This window comes from Gadus morhua, chromosome 7, assembly GCF_902167405.1.
Source record: "Gadus morhua chromosome 7, gadMor3.0, whole genome shotgun sequence".
NCBI classification, from domain to species: Eukaryota; Metazoa; Chordata; class Actinopteri; order Gadiformes; family Gadidae; genus Gadus; species Gadus morhua.
In genome coordinates, this window is record NC_044054.1 from 30,583,383 (window position 1) to 30,601,878 (window position 18,496).

Sequence of the window (18,496 nt, forward strand, 5' to 3'; positions counted from 1 at the left end):
TGAGGTGAGAGGGGCTGTGAAGAGAGTGGTCTGTTATACCAGTATCTCTGTATTGTTCAACCCCTAGCACCATCTTGAGTGTCAAACACCATGGTTTCCTGTGTTTTTCTTTGATAATGTAAAGAGAAACATAATCAGTTCCGAAGCCATGTCACAGCCTATTCCAACGGCCACCGTCATCATTGTGATCATACACTCTCACAGAAACTGCATGGATCCATGTCTTAGAGATGTTCACTCAGTACTTTATAAACAATACTGGCATGTTTCACAAGTTCACTTTAATACTTTGAATTGTGTGTTTTATCGTTCATTGTCATAGCAGAGTGGAAGGAGCAGGAAGAGTAAGCATTTCACTGCTGGTGGTGCGTGTTATAAATGCACTTTGGATGTCTTAGTTCCTAGGCCCACCGCGAGAGGCGCTGCGGCGACCGGCAGCTCAGCCCTCGACGCTCTTCTTCTGTGTTTCTTTGATTTCCGTTTTACTGTGCTGTGAAGCTAACGGTGTTAGCATCATACAACATCCGCTGAACCCGACCAAACACTGCCGTGCTCCAGGTAAACAACTTATCCTTTCACAGCTTCCAATTATAATTTATTAATGTCGGATGTAAAGCCGAGCATTGACCCTCCATGTTGGCGTCTGTCTGTCTGTTTGAGCTGTTTAAATGTAAACGTGTAGAGCTAACACTGGCGGCTACAACGAGAAACACTTGTGTTAAAGAGCTACGAAGCTAAGCTAGCGTGAGCTGCTGTTCCGCTGAGGCTGATGCTGAACAGCGACTATGCTCGCTGAGATAGCTGATAGGCTAACTGTGATGGGTGCCTGATAATCAAAGATAACTTGGTTCATATGAGTTCCTAGTTATTGATTATAAAGTTATTATTGATTATTGATATTGATTATGATTCCTGTTCATTGTGATGTCCGTTCCCGCCATGCTGCTGTCAGGTGTTGTGTTCAGCTGCTGATGCTGAACTTAATAATACTGGGTTCATATTGCCTCCTGTGTCCGATACTTGCCCACATCTGGCGGCTTCAAGTCCACATCTGGCCCACAAATGCTTACTTGGTGTCCGATACATGCCTACATTGTGTCAGATACATGCCTACATTGTGTCTGATACATGCCTACATTGTGTCTGATACATGCCTACATTGTGTCAGATACATTTCCCACATTGTGTTTGATTAATGGCCACATCTGTGTAATTTCAACAGCAATACTTAACTATGTCTTATGTTCTAATTCTAAGACAATAAAACTGAGACACTACTAAACTCTCTAGCCCTGTCTTGACAATTTCCACACCAACCAAAGAGTCAATATTCAATTTGACCATATTTATCTGAACTACCACAACGACAGAATCGAACAAGTCTCTTAGGTCGCAATCATGTACCTTGTTTTCTTAAATTATTAGAAGTTTTTTAGGTAGAACTGTTTTTATATTTTAATTATTTAACATTTCTAATACTATTGACTTTTTATTCCTTTGTAAATTCTCCTTGATCACTTTGAAAAGGGCTGAATGTATAAAAACAAAACATGTATTACCAGTGTACAGAGAGACTTTGGAGTGTGCTAATAATAACGTGTTTATTAGTTCAGAGCTTTGGGATTGTAATAACCGTATAATGTAGCTTTAGTAAAAACAGCCCTTCCATGAAGACGCTGGTTAACAGCTTTCTCCCTCTGTTCTTCTGAATCCTCCAGAGCGCACATCTTTCAGACCTGAGACCCCGACTCCTGCCGCCCCCCCCCCTCTAGACCTAGAGCCCCCGACCGACCCCCCCCCCCCCCTCTCAGACCTAGACCCCTCCAACCGTGTCTGAGGCCCCTCCCCCTCCCAGCGTCGCCACCATGCCCGCCGCCCTGGCGGACTCGTCCCAGATCATCTGCGAGGTCTGGGCCAACAACGTGGACGAGGAGATGCACAAGATCCGGCACATCATCCAGAGCTTCAACTTCATCGCCATGGTAACGTCCCCCCTCTCCTCTCCTCCCCAGAGGCACGCGGTCCAGGTCGTCCATCTGTGGGAGTCCACCGCTCACAACCCACCCCCTCCTAACCCTTCAGGTGGAGGGAGCGGGGGTGATGGTGTTAGGCCTAAAAAAAAATTTTGTTTGGTTCCAGTTTCCGACCGACCCTGTCAATTTATGTGCGACCCAAATTATTTTATGAGTTTTATAAAAAAAAAATATATATATATATATATTTTTTTTATGTAATTACGTTTTGGTACAGCACCTCTATAATTACGTTTTGGTACAGCACCTCTTCATTCTGAGTGATGGTGTTAGGAGGGGAGTTGATGTGATGGTGTTAGGAGGGGAGGTGATGGTGCTGAATAACTTTCTTTCCTGTAGTCTCTCTGGACTAAAATATGAGTCTTCTCATCGGGCATTTGAACATAAGGGAGAAATGAAAACTTCTGGGCGGCCTGTCAAACCCGGGCAGCCGGCAGCGCTTTGCTCCAGGTTAGGGTCAGGGTCAACAAACGAGACTCAACAGAGTGAGGGCCAACTTGTTGAGTGTGTTCCAACTAGGGCTGAACGATTTGGGGAAATAATGTAATTGCGATTATTTAGAATTATTAAGGTCCTCGTGTTCTGAATTATTCACTAAAAAAAGTAATGAATAATTTCTCAAGTATGACCAACGCAACATTGCAAGCAGTTAGTCAACACATAACGCTGCTCTTTCCTTTAGGCCAGGCCGATGTGTTGAGATAATTGATATTATAACATCTTTATTCAACAATTGAATTGTAAAAGAAAAATAAATATAAATCTTACTGATCGTCAGCAACGGTAACAAATCACAAAATATTATTATTTATTTTTTAAGCGCGGCCTTTGTGATTTGCATATCGCGCTCTATTACATCAGGTTTTTGAGTTGAATTTGACTAATCGTTCAGCCCTAGTTCCAGCCATGATCAGAAGGTCATCCTAAACACCCCCCCCCCCGTCTCCAGGACACAGAGTTCCCGGGCGTGGTGGTGCGGCCCATCGGAGAGTTCCGGAGCACGGTGGACTACCAGTACCAGCTGCTGCGCTGCAACGTGGACCTGCTGAAGATCATCCAGCTGGGCCTCAGCTTCATGAACGAGGACGGAGACTACCCCGCCGGGACCACCACCTGGCAGTTCAACTTCAAGTTCAACCTCACGTACGTTCACCCGGAGACCTGGGTCCTTATAGCATACCTAGACCTGACGTCATTCACCTGTGAACGCCTGGAGACATGCTCCTTGTAGCACAACTAGACCTGACCTCATTCACCTGGAAACACCTGTATGCCTGCTTCTTGTAGCGTTACTAGAGCTGACCTCATTCACCTGGAAACCTCTGTATGCCTGCTTCTTGTAGCGTTACTAGAGCTGACCTCATTCACCTGGAAACCTCTGTATGCCTGCTTCTTGTAGCGTTACTAGAGCTGACCTCATTCACCTGGAAACACCTGTATGCCTGCTTCTTGTAGCGTTACTAGAGCTGACCTCATTCACCTGGAAACCTCTGTATGCCTGCTTCTTGTAGCGTTACTAGAGCTGACCTCATTCACCTGGAAACTCCTGTATGCCTGCTTCTTGTAGCGTTACTAGAGCTGACCTCATTCACCTGGAAACACCTGTATGCCTGCTTCTTGTAGCGTTACTAGAGCTGACCTCATTCACCTGTAGACCTGCTCCTTGTAACATAACTAGCCTGCAAGTGAGTGGTCAGTAGACTCATTCACGTCATTCACCTGTAGACGTGCTCCTTGTAGCGTAACTAGACCAGAGGTCATTTACCTGTAAACACCTGTAGACCTGCTCCTTGAAACGTTACTAGCCTGCAGGTGAGCGGTCTGTAGACTTAGGCTGAATCCGAATACTCATACTTGACTGCTATATAGTATGCATTTTGTAGTACGCCACAAATATAGCGTGCCCGAATGCTCAGTACGTATTGTGTAGTATGGAAAACGTTTCCGAATGCGTACTACCGCCACAGTAAACAACGGAGTTCACTACGTTACCAGACTACGAGTCTGGTAACGAACGAAGAAGAGATGGCTGACCCGACACTACCAGAAAGACGTCGTAGAAAGCGGGGAAAAAGAGACATTAAAAATAGTAGGTTAGGTAATTAAGTAAAAAGAGACATTTTATTTAATAGCAACGATAACAAGACGGAAAACAGGTAACTTATCAAGGTAATTTGCGCATCAGCTATGCGTTCTACGCATAGCTGTAGACCGTACTACACTGTCAAGTGTAGTACGGTCAAGTAGTAGACGCTGAACAGAAATAGTATGTACTAAGTATTCGGATTCAGCCTAAGACACTGTCCCTCTTGGGACCTCCAGGTGAGAGGTCAGTAGACTCACACACTGTCCCTCTAGGGACCTCCAGGTGAGCGGTCAGTAGACTCACACACTGTCCCTCTAGGGACCTCCAGGTGAGAGGTCAGTAGACTCACACACTGTCCCTCTAGGGACCTCCAGGTGAGCGGTCAGTAGACTCACACACTGTCCCTCTAGGGACCTCCAGGTGAGAGGTCAGTAGACTCACACACTGTCCCTCTAGGGACCTCCAGGTGAGCGGTCAGTAGACTCACACACTGTCCCTCTAGGGACCTCCAGGTGAGCGGTCAGTAGACTCACACACTGTCCCTCTAGGGACCTCCAGGTGAGCGGTCAGTAGACTCACACACTGTCCCTCTAGGGACCTCCAGGTGAGCGGTCAGTAGACTCACACACTGTCCCTCTAGGGACCTCCAGGTGAGCGGTCAGTAGACTCACACACTGTCCCTCTAGGGACCTCCAGGTGAGCGGTCAGTAGACTCACACACTGTCCCTCTAGGGACCTCCAGGTGAGCGGTCAGTAGACTCACACACTGTCCCTCTAGGGACCTCCAGGTGAGCGGTCAGTAGACTCACACACTGTCCCTCTTGTCTCTCTAGGGAGGACATGTACTCCCAGGACTCCATCGACCTGCTCCAGAACTCCGGCCTCCAGTTCAAGAAGCACGAGGAGGACGGCATCGACACGCTGTACTTCGCCGAGCTGCTGATGACCTCTGGCCTCGTGCTGTGTGAAAACGTCAAGTGGCTGTCCTTCCACAGGTAGCTAGCCACGCTGTACAGACGGGTTCTAAACCTGCACACAAGTTACACACCTGCAAGGGTGGCTGAGGAGGTAGGACGGGTGGACCCATGACCCTAACTGCTCCCGACGAGCTGGCTGTCGCCTTGCGTGGTCGACACCGCCGTCGGTGGGTGAATGTGTTATGAATGGGTGAATGTGTTATGAATGGGTGAATGTGTTATGAATGGGTGAATGTTGGGCAGTAATTGTAACGTGCGTTGAGTAGCCACTGGTTAGAAAGGGGCTATGTTAAATAGCCCCTAAATACATTCACCTCAAACATGAGATGTACACTAGAGAACACCCCTCAGATCGTCAGATACACACTAGTAAACACACACTAGTGAACACCCCTCAGATACACACTAGTAAACACACACTAGAGAACACCCCTCAGATACACACTAGTAAACACACACTAGAGAACACCCCTCAGATCGTCAGATACACACTAGTAAACACACACTAGTGAACACCCCTCAGATACACACTAGTAAACACACACTAGAGAACACCCCTCAGATCGTCAGATACACACTAGTAAACACACACTAGTGAACACCCCTCAGATACACACTAGTAAACACACACTAGTGAACACCCCTCAGATACACACTAGTAAACACACACTAGAGAACACCCCTCAGGTCCTCAGACACACACTAGTAAACACACACTAGTGAACACCCCTCAGATACACACTAGTACACACACACTAGTGAACACCCCTCACACCCTCAGATACACACTAGTACACACACACGAGTGAACACCCCTCACATTCTATTTATATTCATATATGAGGTCATGTGATGATGTCATGGTGTTAATGTGATGATGTCATGGTGTTGATGTGATGATGTCATGAATTGAGTGTATAAGGTCATGGTATGATAATGTCGTGGTGTGTATATATGACGTTCTGTGTGAAGTCAGTATTTACGTATGATGCCGTGTGTGTGATGTCATGGTGCCAACGTGTGTGTGTGATGTCATGTGTGTGATGTCATGGTGCTAACGTGTGTGTGTGTGTGATGTCATGGTGCTAACGTGTGACGTTGTGTGTGATGTCAGCGGCTACGACTTCGGCTACCTGGTGAAGCTGCTGACGGACGCCCGTCTCCCGGAGGAGGAACACGACTTCTTCCAGATCCTCAACCTCTTCTTCCCGGCCATCTACGACGTCAAGTACCTGATGAAGAGTTGTAAGAACCTCAAGGTACAGAGGGAGGGTACCGGGACGCCCCGAGCCTTTGTTTGTTTAATCTTCAAAGAGGATAGAGTGAGTGAAGGGTTGTGTTTCCTGTGGCAGGGGGGACTGCAGGAAGTGGCCGACCAGCTGGAGCTGAAGAGGATTGGTCGACAGCATCAGGCCGGCTCTGACTCTCTGCTCACGGGAATGGCCTTCTTCAGGATGAAGGAGGTACTGCAACCCCATCAATACCAGAACTACTGTTACTGCTGAATACCTTCTAGAGGATGAAGGGGGTACTGCAACCCCATCAATACAAGAACTTTTACTGCTAATAGTACTACTGTTACTGCTGAATGCCTTCTAGAGGAGGAGGGGGGTACTGCAACCCCATCAATACTAGAACTATTACTGCTAATAGTACTACTGTTACTGCTGAATACCTTCTAGAGGAGGATGGGGGTACTGCAACCCAATCAATACTAGAACTACTGTTACTGCTAATAGTACTACTGTTACTGCTGAATACCTTCTAGAGGATGAAGAGGGTACTGCAACCCCATCAATACTAGAACTACGATTACTGCTACTACTACTAGTACAACTACTAGTACCTTCTTCAGGATGAGGGAGTTACTGCAACACTATCAATACTACTACTGTTAATGCTGTATACCTTCCCAAGGATGAAGGAGGTAATGCAGTACTATCAATACTCAATCTACTACTACTACCACTACTACTCCTACTACCTTCTCAAGGATGAAGGAGGTTCTGCACTACTGTTAATACCTTACTGCAGTACCTCCTTCAGGATGAAGGAGGTACTGCAGTAAGGTATTAACAGTACTGCAGTACCTCCTTCATCCTGAAGGAGGTACTGAGGTACAGTACTGTACCTCCTTCATCCTGAAGGAGCACGCCCCGAGCCGTGCTCTCTGATAGGCCGACGCTAACCCCTCTGCCCCCTGCCCAGCTCTTCTTCGAGGACAACATCGACGACGCCAAGTACTGCGGGAGGCTGTACGGCCTGGGCTCGGGCTTTGGCCAGCCGCAGAACGGGCTCTCCAGCTCCGCCCAGGACCAGGACTCCAACAGCAAGCACTGAGCCTCCAGCAGTGGGACACTCGTTTTAACCAGCACCCCCCCCCCCCCCCCCCCCCCCCCCCCGACCGTAGGACCAGCCCCCCCTCCACCACCTCCACCACCACCGCCGCCTCCACCAGCAAACCACTGGACCGGACCCCCTTGGCTTTTACTGGTTTTATACGACCTATATTCCCAATGTATGGTCCGACTGGCTATATGTCTCTCTCCCCCCCCCCCCCCCTGATGTATGGTTTGACTGGCTATATGGTCTGAATTCAGAACGCCTTTTTAAAAATATTTTTTTTATGGCTGCAAGACTCCTTCAGTGGGACCAAGATGGTGGTGAGAAGCCTTCTCTATCTCTGAACCGTCGTCACAGAGCCCCCCGCCCCCACCCCCCCCGCCGCCCCGCTCTGTGGTGGCAGCCATGGACGGACTGTGTTTTAAGTTGTGCTGGGAAGCGCTAGGCACATGAAATTTGCTCCATTTTTGACAGCAGAAACACAGGTTTTAGCCTCACTCCCCGTTGAGAAGGTCTTTTAAAGTTGGTGGGTTTTTAAGGCGTCCCCCTGGGTCTCCAGTCTGATGTTCTGTACATTTGCTTCTCTTCCAACGATTCACTGCAGATGGGCTGTGGTTCTTTTTGTTTTTATGTCATACATTGTTTTAAACAGTTGTACATTAAATTGTTTTCTATTTTGAATGTAAAAGCTACCGTTCATTGAGCTTCATGATACGTACTTTGCTATAAGGATGGTCCTTTATAAGAAGAACCTTCCTATAGAGATGGTGCTCATAAGAAGAACCTTCCTATAGAGATGGTCCTTCATAAGAACCTTCCTATAGAGATGGTGCTTCATAAGAAGAACCTTCCTATAGAGATGGTGCTTCATAAGAACCTTCCTATAGACATGGTGCTTCATAAGAAGAACCTTCCTATAGTGATGGTGCTTCATAAGAAGAACCTTCCCATAGAGATGGTGCTTCATAAGAAGAACCCTCCTATAGAGATGGTGCTTCATAAGAAGAACCTTCCTATAGAGATGGTGCATCATAAGAAGAACCTTCCTATAGAGATGGTGCTTCATAAGAAGAACCTTCCTATAGAGATGGTGCTTCATAAGAAGAACCTTCCTATAGAGATGGTCCTTCATAAGAAGAACCCTCCTATAGAGATGGTGCTTCATAAGAAGAACCCTCCTATAGAGATGGTGCTTCATAAGAACCCTCCTATAGAGATGGTCCTTCATAAGTAGAACCTTCCTATAGAGATGGTGCTTCATAAGAAGAACCTTCCTATATAGATGGTGCTTCATAAGAAGAACCCTCCTATAGAGATGGTCCTTCATAAGAAGAACCTTCCTATAGAGATGGTGCTTCATAAGAAGAACCCTCCTATAGAGATGGTCCTTCATAAGAAGAACCTTCCTATAGAGATGTTGCTTCATAAGAAGAACCTTCCTATAGAGATGGTGCTTCATAAGAACCTTCCTATAGAGATGGTGCTTCATAAGAACCTTCCTATAGAGATGGTCCTTCATAAGAAGAACCTTCCTATAGAGATGGTGCTTCATAAGAAGAACCCTCCTATAGAGATGGTGCTTCATAAGAACCTTCCTATAGAGATGGTGCTTCATGAGAAGAACCCTCCTTTAGAGATGGTGCTTCATGAGAAGAACCCTCCTATAGAGATGGTGCTTCATGAGAAGAACCCTCCTATAGAGATGGTGCTTCATGAGAAGAACCCTCCTATAGAGATGGTGCTTCATAAGAACCCTCCTATAGAGATGGTGCTTCATAAGAAGAACCTTCCTATAGAGATGGTGCTTCATAAGAAGAACCCTCCTATAGAGATGGTACTTCATAAGAACCCTCCTATAGAGATGGTGCTTCATAAGAAGAACCTTCCTATAGAGATGGTGCTTCATAAGAAGAACCCTCCTATAGAGATGGTCCTTCATAAGAAGAACCTTCCTATAGAGGTGGTGCTTCATAAGAAGAACCTTCCTATAGAGATGGTCCTTCATAAGAAGAACCCTCCTATAGAGATGGTGCTTCATAAGAAGAACCCTCCTATAGAGATGGTGCTTCATAAGAAGAACCCTCCTATAGAGATGGTCCTTCATAAGAAGAACCTTCCTATAGAGATGGTGCTTCATAAGAAGAACCCTCCTATAGAGATGGTGCTTCATAAGAACCCTCCTATAGAGATGGTGCTTCATAAGAAGAACCTTCCTATAGAGATGGTGCTTCATAAGAAGAACCTTCCTATAGAGATGGTGCTTCATAACAAGAACCCTCCTCTAGAGATGGTGCTTCATAAGAAGAACCTTCCTATAGAGATGGTGCTTCATAAGAAGAACCCTCCTATAGAGATGGTCCTTCATGAGAAGAACCTTCCTATAGAGATGGTGCTTCATAAGAAGAACCCTCCTATAGAGATGGTGCTTCATAAGAACCCTCCTATAGAGATGGTGCTTCATAAGAAGAACCTTCCTATAGAGATGGTGCTTCATAAGAAGAACCCTCCTATAGAGATGGTGCTTCATAAGAACCCTCCTATAGAGATGGTGCTTCATAAAGGCCTGATTCCACCGGAGGCGTACGCGCCGCGGGACGGCTGCGCCGCGGTCACCGCTGCTGATCGCTTCCACTCTAATCAATGAGACTATTTCCACCGGGCGCGCCGCAGAACGTTTCAGCAGCGTCCCAGGAGCGGCGTGCTGCGCCGCGGCGCTATCTTTCCGTCCAATTCTATTTTAGCCGCGAGCCGCTGCTAAACCGCGTCAATTTCGACAGAGCAGGTCGAGCCGGGCAGGAAGTGAAAAGTAAAAGCCATAGAGCATCCGGTCAATTTTCAAAATAAAACACAACACTCCTGTAGCTCATGTAACTTCACATCAACATTATTACGTCATGACCGGTGGCACCAGGTCGGTGGGCCGCTGCGCCTGCACGATGAGGTGAGCCACTACTAGAACGTGGGTTTTTTCCGATGAAACCTTTAGTTGGGCTCAGCATCAGGTCTCCGTCAGCAGCATGGCAGAGGTCGCCCGTTCCGGGGACTACATACTCACACCCCGATTCCAACACTGTTGTGTTGTGCGGGCCACTCTTGACAATGTGCACCCGGGACTGATGGCTTGGGTTAAAACGAGGAACCTTCTCCCCGCAGAGGGTTATCTCACGGCGACCATAGTCCAGCTGGGCACTTGTCTGATGTAGGAAAAGGGTGCCCCAGGATAACCTCTGTGCTCTCTGCGGTGTCGGCCATAATAAAGTTGACATTGGTAGCTCGGCTCCCAACTCGTACTGGTAGGTTGACCTCCCCCAGCACTGCCAGACCACCGGGGCCGATGCCCTGCAGGACCTGCGCGACAGATGGCTCTATTGGGGGTCTGGACTCTGTGGGAATGGCGTTGAAAAGATGGAGGGGCAACACATTCCTCCGAGCACCAGAGTCAAGCAGAGCACATATTTCCAGTCCATGTATCATCTCCCTGACTTGCAGTACAGGTGACCACTATACCTGAGTCGGGTGCGGTGTTCTTATTGACTGTCCGAGCTTGCTGTCTGGGTCGACGGGGTGAAGGGCAGTTTCTCTGCATATGCCCGAGACCGGAGCAGGTTATGGCACTGAACATCCCCCATAGGATTGTTGACATTTACGTCTTTCTTCTGGCACCACTGCTTATTAAATCTCGGAGCCCCCTCTGGTGAGGCGACGGACCAGACAGCTACCCCCACTGGCTCCACACAAGCTGGCATGCTGTTATTTTCATGTACCGTGGTGGCCCTGGCTCTCTGATTTACAAAGCTGCGTTGGCCAGGCTGCAAGAATTGTGTGACTGTTCTGGCGGCCCTTCGAAGCTGTGTGCGATGTCATATGCTCTGGACAGGGTGCGCGGCCGCTTCTCCAGTAGTTTTTGCACCGACCCGGCGTCGGCCAGGGCGTTGGTGAAGACCTCCACACTGATGGCGTCCTGCTCCAGCTCTGTATGGTCAGCATACACGATGGACACCTTCTCGTAGATATCATCCCTTAAGAGGTGCTCCGCTTCGTTCTGCCCAGAGATCACAACACTATGTTCCCCACTTTTCCCAAAAAGGGTCCTATGTTCCCCCGGTCTGTTACTTATTCCACAATTACTGCCAAATTCCGGCCGAGATAACCACCATTCCATGTCTTTACCTTTTGTGGAAGAGGGAGAGACGTCTGAGAACCCGACGCAGTCTATTCATAATATTGTAATGACCCCGGAAGAGGCAGTGAGTGAACTATTGATTAGACAGAGATTTATTAGATAGGCCTACCTAATAAACCCTAATAGACCGGAAACCATTGCAACGCCGGTAAACAAACCCCGAGAAGCCCAATCCCTATGAGAGCTCCCCGCGCTACGGCCATCCGGAGGCGCACAGAGCTTTTGGCCGTGATATTATCTATACAATTATATTATATTCTATACTATTATATATAGAGCTCCGGGAGTCGCAAACGGCAACAATCAATTTCTCCTCCATGCTGCAGTTCACTCCGGACTGCACTGCGCTGAGTTGGCTGGTTGAACTCTGATTGGCTGTTACGTTACACGTGTCACTACGCCTCGTGCCCACTGCACCAAAGGACGTCAGAAGGCGTGGCTGACGGATGGGGGAGGTTTCCAGGGTTGTAAGAGCCCGAGTAGTGCCACAGTGCTTACATTTGCATACGTGATCTGATTGGATGACGGATCCGTCGCTGACGAAAAAGTTGAAAATTGTTCAACTTTTTGACGGAGCCTTCAGTGCACGGATCCACAATGCATTGCGCGTCCCACCCAACGAACGGAGGCAGTGGGCACGAGGCGTCAGTGGCACCGCTGTTGAACGCTGATTGGCTGTCATCACACGAATGTCGCATCAAAGTTTAAATATTTTTAAAGATTGATGGATTTCGGGGAACATAGGACCCTTTTCCAGAAAAAGGGTCCTATGCTCCCCGCTATGTATTGCTACAGGGGAACATAGGACCCTTTTCCAGAAAAACGGGAACATAGGACTTCTTTAAAAAAAATAAAGGGGAACATAGGGATGACCCTGAATGCTACAGCTAGCATAGCTATGTAGCATCTAGTTGAGGGATCTCAAACTGGTTGTCCGGATAACACAATGCTCCCTAGTCCATCTGAACCGACCAATGAGCTGAGCTGGGACACACTCAGATATAGTTCTTTAATCAGCCACACTTAACTAAGATGTTTGTTGACTTTTGATTTAATGTTATTGTTTATACATCAGGCCATGCTGCCAAACTGGGCCTCATTTGAGTTGAACATCAGTTCAGGTTTTGGCTTCATCAGGAAAGGCCCTCAGAATAACACACACACACGAACGGACTCAGGAATACACGTGTCTCATGGAAGCCTCCTCATAGGAATTCACTGGCTCCCTGTTGTAAGCGGTGTGGGCCACAGAGGAGTCTGTAGAGGTGTCACAAAAACACGCTAAACACGCCACATGATGTAAACTTTACCGTGTTATCTCCTCATTAAGAATGAAGTGATGAAAAGTTATAGAGCGAGTTTGCGTCAAAGTTAACCTCGAATCAACAATGACTATGAACTACTGAGAAGGCAATACATTATAATTCACTTTTTGCACAATCAAAGGACATAACATCAACTAAAATATGAAAATGAATGTAGAAAGTCAAGTGCAGGAGAGGGACAGAAACCCCAGATGTCTTATTAGACTCCCTCCGCTCAAAACCACAGGTTCTGTTTTAAAAGGGAAAGGAAAAACCAGTGTTCTGATATTATGAATATTTCTTTTCTGATTTGAATACATCAAATCAAATGAATATTTCTTTAATTGTATTGACTCAAACAAACCTAGGTTTAGACATTTTATTGTACAACTCAAACGTCATTCAACACCCAGAAATAAAGAACCCACAGTCTCTGTGAGTTACTAAGCTATCTTGGAACCCCATAATAAATGTCAAATACGATACAACTCTAGATATTCACTAATTAAATATGAACATGGCCTCATCACTCATGGTTTAACAAACTCCCTTAGCTTACCAACACACATCCTGACCATCTGTATCTCCATTTTGTTGAATGAAGTGGAAAGGCCTACAACTTCATCACAATCGCATTGTTTCAGGCTATGTCATTTAGGGCTGTATATCTTTATTCCCATGAAGAGCTATCGAAGAAACACTTGGAAAGACGAAGCCAACAGCAATTTAGAATAACTATGTTTATTACCCAGGTCTTGCTGTAGAATGCTCCATTCACTTGAATGGGCCTTCCCCATGTTCAGCTGTCAAATATTTTTGCTTATAACACAGGTCTTCTCAATGCTTTGGAACGCTCTGTTCACTTGCATGGGCCCTACACAACTTCCGGTGGTGAATTATATTAGATAATTGACCGTTGCTAAGTATATTTGACCGCTGTCAAGGAAAGTACATTTTTTGCCCTCTTTTGTGTCACTCCGCAAGTGATATCTCTTGTATCGTACGTCAACATTTTTGCTGGACTATTTCTCTGCTGATCAACACTACTAATGGTAACAAATAAATTGTAAAAAGCCACACTGTGTGAAGTAATTTTTTTCGTTTTGGGGATTTTGGGGAATAAGATGTTACCGGCTTTCTATACATTATCCCTTACTTATTATTTTCTGCACCAACATAGAAGTCAAACAGGTATTTTGCTTGCTGTCTACGTAAAGATAAAGGAATTCCCCTAGAGATTCTCCAGCAAAGGATTCCTTTGGCTCCTTGCTGTTGTTCTGTAAGCGGTGTGTGCCACAGAGGTGTCTGTACTACTTAAAGGTGTCACAAAAACACACTTCAAAATTAAACATGATGTAACCTTTACCCTATTATTACCTCATTAAGGTTCAGTTAAGGTTGAATAAGTTAGTCAAGAGAGATCGCAAATAACAAACCCTAGAGAAGAAAATATACTCTTTGTTTATTTATTTGCCAAATGAAAAGATGAGTTAAAAGTACTTTAAAAAAACAACAAGGTACAAGGAAGTCATCAAAAAAAACAATAAAAGAGCAATTTTAGAAATTCATCAATATCAGAGTTTCATCAGAATTTCCTCAAAATCAAAGTTACATCCCCTCAATACTTATATTTGGTTATACAGACCCACCCCTACCAACCAACCTCCCCCCACCCAACCTACCCTTCCATTTCCCCCACATATCCCACCACACACCCCTTGACCCCCCCCACCCCGCACAGGATAGAGCTGAGAACACCTAGTGCATGGAAAAATTATGCCTAAGACCGTGACTCAGATGTACAGCCACTTCCTGAGGCTTCAGTCCATACAGGGGGACAGGAAGTATCATAGGAGAGTTTAAACAGATCCACACTGGAGTTCAGAGAGCAGGGAGATCATTGGTTCTCTGGGGAAACTGGCTTTTAATCAGCTGGAGAGAGGCAACCTGATCTTCAACGAGGCAGACATGGCAGGGTGTTACATTGTTGGATGTTACAATATTAAAGCAGCCTCAGTGTACTCAGGAGTGTTCACCCAGATCTTGAAAGAGGAGTGTGGGCTGTACAGGACAGGCCGTTCTGCTTTGTCCATCTGAGCATGCCCTTTATGTCTTTTTGTCCTTCATTCATACTGGCGTCAATATGCTCTCAGAAGATCAACCCAACTCTGGGGAAGATAACTTCTCCTACTCTACCAGAGTGCTGTGGACAAGGCCTTACAGAGTGACAACGGACACCTGGACTTGTTCCTCCACTTCTTCCTGGGCCTCTCTCTGGAGACCAATAAGATTGTCCTACGAGGTCTCCTGGGAAAGAGAGGAAGTACATTACTGACCCATGAGAAAACAGTGGCTGAATCCGAATACTCATACTTGACTGCTATATAGTATGCATTTTGTTGTACGCCACAAATATAGCTCGTCCGAATGCTCAGTACGGATTGTTTGGTATGGAAAACGTTTCTGAATGCCTACTACTGCCACAGTAAACGACAGAGTTCACTACGCTATCCCACAATGCAACCGGAGTCTGGTAATGAACGAAGAAGAGATGGCTGACCCGACACCACCAGAAAGACGTCGTAGAAAGCGGCGAAAAAAAGAAAAAAGTAAAGTAAGTAATTAAGTAAAAAGAGACATTTTTAATTTAATAGCAACGATGACAAGACTGAAAACAGGTAACTTATCAAGGTAATTTTGCCGGCATCTGAGGGGAGATACGTCATCTCCAAACATCCGGTGGAGTTTCGGCGGTGTTCGGAAGCGTTTGGAGGCGTTCTACGCATAGCTGTAGACCATACTACACAGTCAAGTGTAGTACGGTCAAGTAGTAGACACTGAACAGAAATAGTACGTACTAAGTATTCGGATTCAGCCAGAGTCTTACATCAAAGAGTAGTTAAATGGAGATCTCTCTCCAGAGAGAAGCATCAATCTGTTCCACTGTCTAAATGAGCTGAACGACTATTCTCTAGTGAAGGAGATCCAACAGTACCTGACATCAGGAAGTCTCTCCGGAGTATCGCTCTCTCCTGCTCAGTGGTCAGCTCTGGTCTTCATCCTACTGACATCAGAAGAGGAGCTGGACATATTTGACCTGAAGAAATACTCTGCTTCAGAGGAGGGTCTTCAGAGGCTGATGCCAGTGATTAAAGCCTCCAAAACATCTCTGTAGGTTCACTAATAACATGTATACACACAACACAATAAACATGATAATACTAGGATGTAAAAGTTGTAAACCAAAATATATCTTTAGGTGCACTAATAACATGTATAACTATACATACAACATAATATAGATAATACTAGAATATAAAAATACGAATAAACGAAACATTGAGAGTATTAACACTACAAAACCGACATGTAGCCGTTTATTTCGTGTAATTACAACAAGTAAAGACTCATAGTGGGGCTTATCTTGGCCATGGTGGCGAAGGAATTGGGGGACAGGAACTTTGGCTTTGATTCTCTGAAGTCCAGATTTAACTGCGTCATGGAGGAGAAAGGCATCGTTGCCGTATGCGGAGTGCGGTCTCCCGGAGGAGCTCCTCCCACCCATTGATACATTAACGTCACAAAAAGTCAGTCAGAGGTCACCAGCTGAAAAACGGATGATGATTCGTTGATCCTTTAGGTCAGGGGTCTTTAACAAAAAAAAAAAAAAATTCTTTAACAAAAAAAAAAATATTTTTTTTGTTAAAAATTTAACAAGGTCCAGTTACTAAAAATTCCTTCCCAGAAAGGTCTGAACCTCGAACCTACCACCTCCTAAAAGTCTACTTTTGTCAAATACAATCAACACGGCGGCATATTTCCTTATAATTTCAGATGTATGTTTTTTCAATTTCCAAATAGCTTACTTTTAACAATGAAAAACAAGTGAGACAAAATAACACATATTAACATTTTAAGCAAACAAAACAGGTAGGCCTACATTCGGCCTGCATTTCAAGAAAACATAAAAAGAGCATAAGGCCTACATGTCAGGTAGGCAGAACAGGTACACCAGGCCTACATTTAAAATAAAGACAAAAAGAGCATTAGGCCTTCATTTTAAGTAAACAAAACAGGTACACTAGGCCTACATTTCAAGTAAGCAAAACAGGTACCCCATCTGTAGTGACTGAGAAAACCTTTTTTAGATCAATCCCCCTCTTTGACAGCATCTCCTTAATAGCCTCATAAATATCTTCTTGTCTTGTGTGTGTCTCAAGTGGTGTTAGACCCAACAGGTCCTCACAGATCTCTTTCTTCTCTTGATGAAAAAATCGCACATAAACCAAAAGCTGGGCATTATCCGTTACATCTGAAGAGTCATCAATGGCTAAGGATATAGGATTTTTTATGTTGCCCCAAAATCCATGCAGTGAGCATTCATTTGCAAGTTGCTAGCCTGTAAATGAGTGTGTGAAGACTCGCGTAGACCTCTCATACTGAGCTCTCAGCTCGGATATTTTCCGCGCTATTACTTCTGACTTCTGGGGATACTTTTCCTCGAACGATCTGTGTTTGGATTCGTAATGCCGCTTAATATTCCCGCTTTTTATCAGCGCCACGGTTTCAACAAATAAAACACACAACAAAGGTTTAATACTGCCTTGCGGGAGAATGAATATGTATTGGTCAGTCCATTCATCTTTAAAATGTCTGTTTTCGTGGTCAACCTTCCTAATTTTCGAGCAAGCCATTTTTTCATTCCAAATCGCTCTTCCGTTAAACAAACCATTTGATTTGCTATTTTTTGAGTGACGCTTTTACGCACATGCCGTTCCAGACAGAGGGAGGGGGGGGAGTTCTGTGAGTGCATGATCTTCGCTCTGTGAAGATCATTACTTTTTGCTGTTTTTATGCTGTACTACGGACTATTCTGCCTTTCAATTTGTATTTCAGTGACAAATGTCTTCATTAACATAATCATGCTTTGTATAGTGAAATAATAAATAAATAAAAAATAATTGTGGTTCCGGATAGGACCGTCACTTGATCCGGACCCGGACCGCGGTCCGCCGTTTGGATTTGTCTGGTTTACAACAGAGCTCTTTTGATCCATGCGTTCTTGTCGTATTGATTTCATTCAGGTTGTCACCAACAGTGAGAATCACTTATGTCGGACTTGGCCAACAAAAATATTTTAGGCCAGTTGAATAAATGATTTCATTTTGATTCAAACAATATGTTTCTGGAATTTGTATCCATCATTATAAATTGTATTTTATTTTCTTCTACTCTTTTGCTTTACCTTGTCTCTCATGCGTCTTCGCGTAGAGTCAGTAAACTTCGTTGGTGGCATGTTACTTTAAATATAGGTGGGTTAAAGGAAGCATCGAGGTTCCTTTCCTAAATGCTGCGTTTTATTATCCATCCGTCTCGGAGGTCCGAGGACGTTGCCTAGCGACACGCACGAAAACGCCCCTTTTTCTCGGACGGCGAACTCGCCATCTCGGTTGAACTCAGTGGTGACCGAGAAAAATTCCGAGACAGAATTCAAGATGGCTGCGCCCATTGTGACTTGAAGCATGAACTGTTTTCATTGTGCTTGGGCCCCTTTGGTGGTTTAAATGGCA

At 45.4% G+C, this 18,496-nt stretch overlaps 2 protein-coding genes across 2 annotated transcripts; both read left to right on the forward strand.

The window, feature by feature from the left end:
- The first annotated feature begins 475 nt into the window (after positions 1-475).
- Positions 476-8,127, forward strand: cnot8 (CCR4-NOT transcription complex, subunit 8). The gene is made up of 7 exons (XM_030362303.1): positions 476-558; positions 1,719-1,982; positions 2,983-3,176; positions 4,953-5,114; positions 6,211-6,355; positions 6,449-6,559; positions 7,305-8,127. Exons 2-7 carry the CDS (start codon positions 1,866-1,868, stop codon positions 7,434-7,436), a joined length of 861 nt encoding a protein of 286 aa, XP_030218163.1. The 5' UTR covers positions 476-558; positions 1,719-1,865; the 3' UTR covers positions 7,437-8,127.
- Positions 8,128-8,754: 627 nt separating this feature from the next.
- Positions 8,755-10,384, forward strand: LOC115547148 (early nodulin-75-like). The gene is made up of 2 exons (XM_030361118.1): positions 8,755-10,019; positions 10,351-10,384. Exons 1-2 carry the CDS (start codon positions 8,755-8,757, stop codon positions 10,382-10,384), a joined length of 1,299 nt encoding a protein of 432 aa, XP_030216978.1.
- The last annotated feature ends 8,112 nt before the right edge of the window (positions 10,385-18,496 follow it).